Here is a 12,294-nt window from a genome sequence, read left to right as displayed (position 1 = left end):
TCGTGGCCACGAGTTAGTAAGTCGTGGGAACAAGATAACTAAGCCGTGCGCACGAGATAATTAACTAATCAGATTACACTATATATATTATGAATTTCTTTAACTTAAAAAAATTCTGTGTTAAGTTTTACATGCAACATTTATCTTTTAAAATACTGAAGATATTCACTTGAACATGTCTTGAGGATCATATTAGAAAGTCACCTTCCAAGGCCCATCAGACATACATTTTGACTAAAGCCCTTTGTGGGGACAATTTTGTGATCGAATTGGTCAGTTTGTACGTACTACGGCCTGTTAATCTTGTTTATACGATAACATGAGAAGGAATAAGTCTTGGTTTATTTTATTTGGTAGGGACATTGCCCATGGACAGAAGATAGCCTATAAGGATGTTTGAGGTCAAGGTTACCATGACACTTCATGTAAAATCCTTGTCTGATTAATAATTTAGAAGGAATAAGTCATGGTTTATATCACCTAGATCATTGCACCTGATCAGTAGACCTAATAATTTCGAGGTCATTGGGTCAAATATCAGGGTCTCAATGACGCTAAATGTAATATTATTGACCAATCAATAACTTGTATAAATTGCACTTTTAAATGCAAGCGAAGTAGGGGCGTTCTTGCACTATAGCACATGTCTAGTTAAATAGGAAAATTCATATAATGGTGTAATCTGATTGGTTATTTATCTCGTGGCCACGACTTAGTAACTCGTGGCCACAACTTAGTAACTCGTGGCCACGACATAGTATCTCGTTCACGCGACTTAATTATCTCGTGGCCACGACTTAGTAACTCGTGGCCACGACATAGTATCTAATTCCTACGACTTAGCTTTCTCGTGGCCACGACTTAGTAACTGGTGGCCGCGATATAGTATCTCGTGCGCACGAGGTAAATAAAATCACACACATGTCACCTTTGTGCCACCTATTTGTGCCACCCTAGGAATGCGTTACGGCGGCAGTTGGTACGATTTTCATGCTTTGCGACTGATTGGCTAGAGATAACTTAAATTGCACTATTTGATAACGTGTTTAAATCGTAATAGTTGTCTGACCGCCGCGACAGTCTTTAATTATCCTAATTGACCAAGCAAAAAAAACAAAACAACTTATATTGTATGGAATTTTAGCATTTACATTTATTTGTAACGTTCGTCTATAAAATACAGTGGACTTTATTCTTTTAAAGCAAAACAATAAAGTAAGCGATGCGGATCCGGCTGGCGTATAGCAAGTACGTAACTAAGTTTAAACACAAAATACATAAATGCGAGCCTTAACAACGCACCCGGAAGTAATTCTAAATAGTGAAGAAAAATAATGTAGAAAATTATGTTTTAAGTGGTTGGATAGCGAAATTTGTAACGTGTAATATAAAACAGATGTAGATTGTTCAAGTACAATAAATCTAAAAAAAAAATAATAAGAAAATGAATACAACAGGGATGGAAACTTCTACAGATTCGGAATCAAGTCCAGAGTATATGTTTATAGGTCGGGATAACGATTTCGCTGTGTTAAATGAGAAGTGGTCTTCGTGTAGGATATTTGGAATATTTGGTTTACGTGCAGTAGGCAAATCAAGATTCGTGAGAGAGTTTATCAGACGGAAACATATTGATGTGTTACCCGTTCATCTAGACACGGTGAACGATGCCCGTTCTCTTTATTCTGTCCTATGTGCTTCACTTAATACAGAACCTGAGATTCAAACTGTATCATCAATAAGATGGATGAAACATGTAACGGACGAGCTCAAAAAGAATTCAAATGACAGACAATTGGCCGTTTTCTTTGACAACGCGGAGGATACCATTGAAAGTTCATTTAAGGACAATCTTTTGTCATTGATTGTTGCTGTAGCCAAACAATGCCCACGAGTGAAGATCTTTGTAACTTCTACTACAAGAATTCAGTTTAGTCAACTTAGCAAGGTTTATTGCTTGCATGAATTAAAACCAATGAGGTACACGGAATCTAGAATTATGTTACATAATATTGCCCCTGATATTGACCTTGGTACATGTGAAGATGTTATAATAGACCTTAGTGAAGGACTTCCTTTGTTGATATTAATGATTGGTGCAGAGCTGAAAATTAATTTGATATCTCCAGAACAAATGGTTGACCTTTTGTTGCTCAGCAGACTCGAAACCCTCAGCAAGGAACACTACCCGGTTGAAGATAGAGTAGGTATGACTCTTGTTTTTGTTGTTCTTATAACAAAACAAACAAACAAAAATAAATAAATTGCAGATATTTTATTTTAGTTTTGCAGCGATATAAAAAGGCCTAAGTCACCAGACACAAGAAATGCGAGCATATAAATATGTTCAAACTTTGTAATCTCTGATTTTATTTTGGTATTGAAATCGCTAAAATAGCAATATTTTATCATTCAAAACAGGACGTATATATTTTGCACAGAGTTTAAGCTTGAAGAGTTCGCCTAATATTGACATTTCTCTTTATCTTATATAGTGAAATGAACACTATGATAATCTTTGTTAAATTGTTGTCTATATAGTGGAAGTATATATATTTCAGCTGATGTTTACAGAAGCTTTATTCAGCGTTTATCGACTGTATATCAGCAGTACTTGTCCAGTCTTAACTATATACCTGGGTCGTTTAATGCAGAAGAAGTCAGTGGACTTTTAGGTATGACTGAGTGTTCTCTAGCGATTGGCTCACCGTTACAGTATAATAATTATTGCTATGTAAATCAATTGTCAATTTATTGTATAGGCACCAGTTTTAAGATTAAAAAAACAAAAAAAAAACAAAGTGAAATCTAATGCTGATCAGTTCAAATAGCTGGTAGCTTAATTATCACAAACATGTATAATGACCTTACTCCATCAAACTTTTAAAGGGACTCCACTGAGGTTTTTTGACATGATGGGACTGAAAATATTTTTTTCCAGATAAATGTACCATTTGATGTAGGTTTAGACCACAAATCTTTGTGCAAACTTTCAGATCATTCGCGTTCTTCGTTTTTCCAGAATAATTATTCAAATTGTAAAACAATGACCCAAAATGAAAGCGTTTAAACGCTTTTCAATCAAATTAGGCTAAGAAAAGCATAAAACTACGAATTTCAATTAATTTTAAAGTATTTTTCTTAACTATCTTTGCATATATTTCTGTTTAAAGTGCCCCAGTTCATTCATGTAAGAAATTCTAATGTTATGTTTTTAGGCTTTTAAACCTCAGTGGAGTCCCTTTAACTTTTTATTCCGTTTGTTGTGTTCATTTTACATGTATTTTGTGCATACACACTTTTTTACAGTGCACTACAGCAATAATCTGAAAACGATATACATATGTATTGTTTAAATTGTCTAATATAGCAGTATTGACCTTACTTACTGAATTCACTTAGTATCTTCGTTTTTATTCAGATTTTGGAAGTGTAGCAATAGCAAAGCAACAAGGATTAAAGCAAATACTTATCAGAAACGTGATTAACTATGACACGTCATCCCAGCGTTTCAACATTCAGGGAATACTTCGAGAGGTGATCAATGCAAACTTTGTTATCAAAGATTTGCCAGGTAAAAGTTCTCTTCTTATCTTATTTTAGCAAAATAACATTAAACTATTTATCATAGCTATAAATAGATATCCCCTTTTAGGGGCTAACTCCTTTGTGACGGTTGTACCACCCAGATATGTTTTGCTTATGCTTTATGACATTTAATACAATTTTATGGCATTTTACAAAAATGCCCTTTTTCCATTCAAACATATCTCTTTTGTATACCCTGTATCCATGCAAGTTACTGCTTGCTGTGACTCTTTCCATGTACAAAATCATAAAAATAGATGTGGTGACTTTGAAGCGTAAGAAAGGCTATACAGTTAGAAAAATAAGTACAGCAGTAATATAAGTGTATATCATACAAGATCAAAATATAATTACAGTGAAATGGTTTATGTCAAATTAACTGGTTTTGACAAACTTATAACGACGAATTTAATATATTACCAACGGTTTTGAAATATTTGTTGTCAATGAATTATACAGTCAACGCAGTTACAGTGTACATTAATAAACTCTAGCTATCAATGTTTGAACTACATAGTCAACAAGATGATATCCATTAGTTATTATTTCTTTTATTTTAAGCTATAAGGATGAGATATTGTAAAGTGTTCACTAAAGTTATGAAAGATATCGCCAAGAAAATGCCTACAGATGAATATACACGAGCACGGTCAATATTTGTTGATGAACAAGCAAACTTACGGAAACTTCTATACGAAGTCAACAATATCAAACAAGAAACATCTACATACCCATTCTTTATCGAAATGGCGTCATCTTGTACTGAGCTCATCGAAATATTTATGCCAAGTAATTTTAAACATCTTTATTATTGTTAATTACACAAATTGAATTTCACAAACATGTCACTTGGATAATTTGTTGCATGCATGCATTGGACTGCACGAAGAAAGAATGGTTTTTTGATCAGATTGTATACAGTAGATGACTATTATACATACTATGCTGAGAATACTAATAAGTAATAAGTTAGTTTTCAAAGTTTTATTCAATATTCCATTAGGCTAAAAAGCCCATGAGGATAAACATAGCACAAATATCTACATACAACGAACAGTGCATGAATTTAACAAAAAGCAATATGACACCCATACATTCCCAAAAAGAATCTATATGGGAGGAGGTAACATATATAAACTTGTATTTAATTTAGATACATATAAAAGAAATGTAATTATATACATATAATGGCTGCACGTATAAATCATTTTACATCTTAACATATTGCTCTGTTATATATATACATCATTATTTTCTCTACCCTACCTTACACGAAAATGAAATGCAAGGTAATGATATATATCCTTTCATAATACAGGTTGAAAAATAATGTTACCAATAAACATCTTCTAACCTTTAGAAAAATGCGAAAACAAAGGTTATAAGACAAAGGTAAATAATCTTACATGAATAATTTTTACAAACATTACTTATATTCTACCATGTGCATATTAAATTCATTTTCTTTATTAGTTACTGAAAAAATATTCATTTCTGAGTATGAAAGCCTTGTGAATAAATAACCCTAATTTCTGTACAACTTTTTTGTCTTCAGATTTTAACAATTCAATAAACTTTATCATATTTGGGCGTTTCCAGAACTTTTTATTAATATATTGTTTTCTTAGATTAATAAATAAGGGACATTCCATGATAAAATGATACTCATCTTCCAGGGAATTACAAACACTACATTTTCTTTCATTAACTGGTGTTCTGATTGGCCTTGTCCACCTTCCTGCTTCTATATTTAATCTATGAGATGATACTCTTAATCTGGTCATTGATTGACAAAATTTGTTAACATTGAAAAATTCTAAATAAGGCTGAAATTGAAAACAAGCTATGTTTCTATAAAATAAGGCTCTGCTTGATTCATTAATTCTACTATACCAGTTTTGTATAAATTGATCATTTATTCTTTGTTTTACAAAATACAAAAATAAATCAATGTTGCCAACACTTTGCTGTAGCCAAGCATCAAAGAAACCAAGAGTACATAGTAATTCTTTTAATGATGAACACCAGTTTAATCTATTTGGAAAATTCTCATAATCATTTTTTAACATATGATAAACTCTATGAACATATTTGTTTTCATGTGAATGAATAATTTTTATCCAAAATTTGATAATATTTAAAAAATGTGTACATTTTAAGCTTGTTCTACCTAATTCCCCGTATACAAAAATCATTTTGTGTTGTTTTCTTTACCGCTAAGATTCTTTTACAAAACTGAAGGTGAATTCTTTCAATTGCCACATTATTAGTAAAACCACATACTTCGCTGCAGTAATTTAAAATAGGGGTAACAAGTTTGTCAAATAAATCCAATTTATGTTTAGGAGATATAAAAGTGAATTTATACAAATATCTATTTAATCTAAATATCGCTTTTTGTGCTTGACCTGCTAATGTATCTTGTGCTGTTGAAAGTGATCCACCACATGTAAACACTATACCTAAATACGAAAATTTATTTACAATTTCTACTTGCTCACCATCGAAATAGAACTCTAAATTTCTTGGTAAATTACCGCCCTTTTTGAAAATCATTACTTTAGTTTTTTGAAACATTAACTTTCATCTTCCAAGTTTTACAATAATCATTTAGTAGATTCATACACTTTTGTAATTCTTCAGCTGAATTTGCAAATATAACAATGTCATCAGCATATAACAATAAAAATATCTTAAACCATATTAACATCAATACCATTTTCTCCATTTTGCAGAAAAATGTCTTCTATATCATTTATAAATAATGAAAATAAAAAAGGAGATAAACATTCTCCCTGTCTAACGCCTAATGTACATGTGAATTCATCACTTAACTCATTTAAATATTTAACTCTTGACTTAACAGACTTATACATAGACATAATAATATCTAAAATTCTACCCCTGATTCCTAATTTTATCATTTTATACCATAAGTTATCTCTTGTAACATAATCAAAAGCTTTGCTAAAATCTACAAACAATGTATACAGTTTTTTACCTTGATTTAATACATGATTTATTAACCCACTCAAAACAAAAACATTATCAGTAGTACTCATATTAGAACGAAATCCAGCTTGGGCTTCGACATACACATTATATTTTTCCGCCCAACATTTTAGCCTGTTATTTAAAATACGAGTAAAGAGTTTACCCAAACAACTAAGTAATGTAACACCTCTATAATTATCTACATTATTAATACTGCCCTTTTTATGCAAAGGAATAATATAACCTTGAGACCATTTTTCTGGAAAATATCCTAATTCAAAAATTTTATTGAATAAAATAGATAACACGGGAGCAAGTATTTCTTTACCAGCAATAAAAAATTCGTTTAAAATAAGATCCGGACCACCCGATTTATTATTTTTAAGTTGTTTTATTCCTAAATAAATTTCATCTATTGAAATGATGGTATTTAATTCTTCGAACATAATTTTAAACTCATTATCACAATATCTTTCATTAAAATATAAAATATCTTCGTCAGGATTAAAAAATACATCATTTGGATTATTAACAGCTTTAAAATAACTCTCAAAAGACGATAATTGTATATTTGATCTTTTTATACCTGCAGACTCTTTCAACATAGACCAATAAAGACGTGCATTTTTAAATCTGCTATCTAAAAGCTTACATGTTTTCTCCTTATCATAATTGTATCTGTTTTTTCTCAAACATGATTTATATTCTTTTCTAGCAGTTACCATATTTTCTCTATTTTCATCCGAATGAAATAATCTATATTCATTAAGAGTATGTAAAAATTTATTTCTCTTTTCATAACACTCTTCATTAAACCATGGACTATCATTCTCACAATTATAAACAATCTCGTCCGACTGTGGTTTTAATTTCTTTTTTAAAATAGGTGATGCTACTTTATCTAATATATTTTCAAAATTAGTAAGACAATTATCAATACTATCATATGTACAGCAATTTGAAATTTCATTTGACAACAAATCAATACTTTGTGATACTTCATTATCACTCAAACTGTCAATAAATTCCATTTTCAAACTATTTTTCCATATGTATTTTGATTCAACAAAATTTTGTACTTGATTGTGTATTTTAACATTCTGTAATGTACAAATTCTATTAAATTTAAAGCAACATGATAAAATACAGTGATCCGATAAAATATTTGGATCATCAACTTTGAAACTGTCAATTAACGTAAACATGTCTTTCCTGCATAATACATAATCTATCAAACTGCAACCCCGATGATTAACAAATGTATATTTGCCTAAATTTAAATCTTCATCTATTCGACCATTTAAAATTCTTAAACCAGTCTGTCGGCAAAAATCTAATAATAGCCGTCCATTATTATTAACATGACCTTGATCTTGAGACGACCGCGGCATTTCTGTATCCACTATATAATCTTCTGGTAGCATAGTCATGTGATCGCATATGTCATGTGACACGTAGTCGGGAAGGGTAGATGTTCGCGAGTTAAAATCACCAAATAAGGCCAAATAGCAATCATTTTCACAGTTATTTTCTCCGTATACTACGGAATCTAATAATCGATCAAAAATACAGTTTTCAACTACCGATTGTCGGCTGCTGTCGTCGGGCAAAACATAACATAACCCGACCAAAAGATCTTTTTCAATACAGAGTTTTTTCAGCAGAAATTTTGATCCATATAATATCATCTTGACTTGTAAATAACAACGTGTTTTCGGATACAAGATAGTCTTTTACATAAATGATAACACCCCCGGAATTGCGTTTACATGTACTCTTAGTCAGAGTTCTGTTTAAAAACGTAATGCTCAAACCCTTCCATATAAATATCTGAAAATTCATTTGTCCAAGTTTCTGTAAACATAATAATGTCATTTTCTTTAAAGATATTTATTAATAACTCTGATTTTAATTTATTTATTCTTTTTGTAACTAGACCTTGCACGTTTAAAAGTACACAGCGCAAGCGCACCTCCTCCAGTTCATCCTATATATTTTTAGACACATGACCTTGCTCAGCTGACAATGGGTTTTCCACCTGTCTATTATTAGCATTGGTGGTTTTTTACTTCTATTATTAGATACTCCTCTATATGGACTTGCTGACACTGATCTACGCATACTACGGTTGTTTGCACGAGAAACATGAGATACTCCTGATTGTTTTTCTGTATGTGTCGAGCCATTTTTGTGTACTGAATTCAAGGAAGTGTTTACAAATTGTGTATCGTTACTCAAATTGCTTGGATTATTTGTCTTTTGGTGTTTGTCAGTTGGGACTGAATTATCTTGTGATAAAACAGAGGTGAGTATTTTATTTAAATATTGAGTTTCATTATTAACAACAATTGCACTCGATATTAAATTTGCTGTATCAGACAGGGATGTACTAGTGAATGTGTCATTCTCATTTGAAAAAGTATTAATGAGGCATGATTCGCTGGTATGTGTTGGATCTGAGACAAAATGTCCGTTGCTGTTCTCTTGAGATAATGTAAAGCTCGAACTCGCACGGTCCCCAGTATTTGTGTTCGTATACGATTTGTGTTCTGTATTTACACCGTATATTTCTGTGTTATTTAATGTGTGAGGCTGCTGATGGGATTCATAGTGCCTCAACTCAGTATCTTGCTGTACAAATTGATTTGTGTCTTTGTGCACATGTGATTTTGGTACTGGAGCCTCTGCCATATTCTGTGGCGTGACGTTTTCAAATTGCGGATTGGAATGCTGCATATGTATAGGAGTGTGTGTCGGATTATCCTGAACCGGCTTGTCAGTGCTGACTTTACTTTGTCGAATGGGTTCAGACATCTGATGTTGGTTACTGTGATCATTTTGAGCGCCAATATATTCTATATCCTGTAATCGATCTCTTCTCAGGTAGTGGTTCCAATCCGGTAATTCACCATGAATTAAGTGACCGTCCATTATCAGTTTTGCCGGATAAACGATGACAACTTTGGACCTCGGGTTTGAAGCTCTATAATGTTTAAATTTGGGCCAAAGCCTTGACCTTGCTTCCTGAATTTCTTTCGGAAAGTCATAATCTATTGAAATTCCTGTCTGAGCATATTTCAATTTACTGACCCTACTCATAATCAGCTCCACATTTCCATAATCACGAAAGTTAGCTATGATAGGTCTTTTGCTAAAATTTTTCCCTTGGACTCTACTGCCTAATCTATGTGCTCTAGTAATATAAATATCACTTTCACGCACGTCCAAGCTTCTCTCTAGGAAGTCAACTAATATTCTATAGCAGTTCTCATTTCTGTTTTCGGTGAAACCACGAAAAATTAAATTGTTTCTACGTGATCTAGCTTCCAAGTCTATTGATTTGTAAGCGATTGTTCGTAAAAGGGATGTCTGATTATTTGTTACATTCATAACATGACCTAGTTTATCGTTCACCTGTGACAACGATTTCTGGAATGTTAGCATACTAGTGCTACAACTAACCTGCTCGTTCCTTATGAATTTCAATTCATCGAAAATAACTGTCAATTTCTTATCAATGGATGAATTTTCGAATTCTTGGCGTGATATACAACTTGTATCAGAGTTCAAAATTGATGTTACCTCCATTTCCCGCTCACCTAAAATTTCAAATTGGTTTCTCACGGGCACTTGAAAATTCGTAATTAAATCCATGTTCTTGCGTAAAATATGTCCAAAACACTATATATTGTTTACGAGAAATATACTGTCATAGAATTACACATTTCAGCAGAATCTTATACTTCTTAAAAGCGTAATATCCAAATATTTTTAACTGATCACAAACGCACATACACTGTCCGCCATATTTAATTATTTATAGATATACCATGGCTGTGTTGACGATTTCTTGGTTATTTGCTTGTTTTGATTGATTGATTGATGATTGATTGATTGATTGTGTTTACAATATTCATCAGGTGAAAGTGAACAATTTTACAATGGCTGCCTAAGATTAGCGGATAGATATGGAAAGGACGTTGACAAGGCTGCCGTATTGATAGCTGTTGGAACCATGGAAACTTACACAAAGGTTGGTGAAAAATTTACCTCAAATAATTTTTATATTATTAATAACATTTTGCTTTATGTTTTACTTATGTTCATTGAGAATTTTATAAATTGTTGTGTCATGAAATGTTGTGTAATGAAAAAATGTCTTTTTTCTAGGGCGACCTTCACACCGGTATAATGAAGTACAAATCGGCGTTAGATATCATTGAAGATAAAGGAGAACGTATGCAACTATAGTCTGTCCCATCAAATTTGAACATTCCATTTTTTATTTAATATAATAGTAAAATCATTTAAATTAATGTCATGTTAACCCTGACGCCAATATCTCTAGGCATGTTTTTCATTTTTTTCATAAAGTCAGTAATATAGTCAAAATGTTAAAATTATATTTTTTCCCGTAGACTTACGTTGAAACCTGACGTGACGTTCATTTCAAAATGGCGGCGCCCATATAGACGTCATTTAGGGTTCGTCTCACAATTAGCGTGAAATGTACTCGGTAATTATAAAAAAAAATATTATTCTTATTTACTTACTGATCAATAGCTAAATGTTATCATTAAAATGAAAAATGACAACAGAGTTGGTGTCAAAAAGGCAATTGTACTAGCAAACCATTATTTAAAATAATCAAAATAATCAAAACAAGTGAAAATATCAGTAAGCTTTATAAATTCTAACACACAAAGGTTAATAAATTACCATGATATACTGTCGTATTTTATATTCTTTAAGATAAAAAGAACAGTGCAGTGATTTGATTAGATAGCTTTTCAATTAAACGCGTATCTTGAATACCGCAACGCGTCTTAGGGGAGCGGGAATACTAGCTAGAATACGCTTATTTATGTTTAATTTACATAATTCTGTAGTTGTCTGAATTATGTCCATAAGTGTGTATCACGTCTATTCAAAATTAAATAAATTGACCAGGTTCGATGGGATACAAAAATATGTTACCCTTCTTATTTCGGGTGCGATGTTTGTGCGCTAAAACTTTTCGTATAGGTTTTAACTTTCACAAGAAATCGCCAACAAATACTACATTATCATGCAAATCTGACAAGAAATATAAAGAAAGGAAAACTGATTCATTACACGTTCAGCATTGGTTTGCTTGTTACCACAGTGTCTACTTTAACTAACTCCCTCGCTAACGAGAGAACACAGACTCGCGTTCGAGGAAAATGTAAATTATAAGAATATAATATCATGCTTTTTAGTTTAAGCAATCAAACGTAGGCCTATACACTTTTAGCTCGTAAATACAGTTTTAACTTTCCGTCTCACAATTCAACAAAATGTCCAGAAATACTAGCAGTGGTTTGATATTATTAAGAGTAAATTTGAATTGGAGTGTTCAATGAGCGACAGTAAGTGTTTTTTTGTTGTTGTTTTTTGTAGACTCAAAGTGTTACATATAATTATTTTGCTATGAAGGGTAGATCGAGTCAAAGAGAAACACCGAGTGACGTTCTCAATAATTTTAGCTTTACTAAAATTTGAAATATTCAGTGAAAAAACAATACTGTAGAGCTAGCATAATTTTCGCGGGAGGAAAAATACCGCGTATTGTATATTTTGTAGCTTAAAGAGTAGGATTTACAGAAGTCTTGAACAACGAGATAATATGTAGGCAAATTTATTCTGAGAAATATATAAAATAGTTTAAAAACTCTTGTCAATGCCGCAACT

At 32.0% G+C, this 12,294-nt stretch overlaps 1 protein-coding gene across 1 annotated transcript; it reads left to right on the top strand.

The window, feature by feature from the left end:
- The first annotated feature begins 1,109 nt into the window (after positions 1-1,109).
- LOC132713404 (uncharacterized) lies at positions 1,110-10,833 on the top strand. Its single transcript, XM_060695991.1, has 6 exons — positions 1,110-2,207; positions 2,562-2,675; positions 3,422-3,574; positions 4,150-4,377; positions 10,503-10,615; positions 10,753-10,833. The coding sequence occupies exons 1-6, from the start codon at positions 1,445-1,447 to the stop codon at positions 10,831-10,833; spliced, it is 1,452 nt and encodes a 483-aa protein (XP_060551974.1). The 5' UTR covers positions 1,110-1,444.
- The last annotated feature ends 1,461 nt before the right edge of the window (positions 10,834-12,294 follow it).

Source organism: Ruditapes philippinarum, unplaced genomic scaffold, assembly GCF_026571515.1.
Source record: "Ruditapes philippinarum isolate M1 unplaced genomic scaffold, ASM2657151v2 ctg1649_1_1_1_1, whole genome shotgun sequence".
Lineage (NCBI taxonomy): Eukaryota > Metazoa > Mollusca > Bivalvia > Venerida > Veneridae > Ruditapes > Ruditapes philippinarum.
Note: the sequence above shows the minus strand (reverse complement) of the source record. Positions and strands in the feature narration are given on the sequence as shown.

What these genes read in the sequence shown, in the direction of transcription:
- LOC132713404 (XM_060695991.1), top strand. Translation starts at nt 1,445, where the DNA reads ATGAATACAACAGGGATGGAAACTTCTACAGATTCGGAATCAAGTCCA. An exon ending in CCCGGTTGAAGATAGAGTAG is followed by an intron (nt 2,208 to 2,561) that starts GTATGACTCTTG and finishes TATATATTTCAG; the next exon opens with CTGATGTTTACAGAAGCTTT. An exon ending in AGAAGTCAGTGGACTTTTAG is followed by an intron (nt 2,676 to 3,421) that starts GTATGACTGAGT and finishes GTTTTTATTCAG; the next exon opens with ATTTTGGAAGTGTAGCAATA.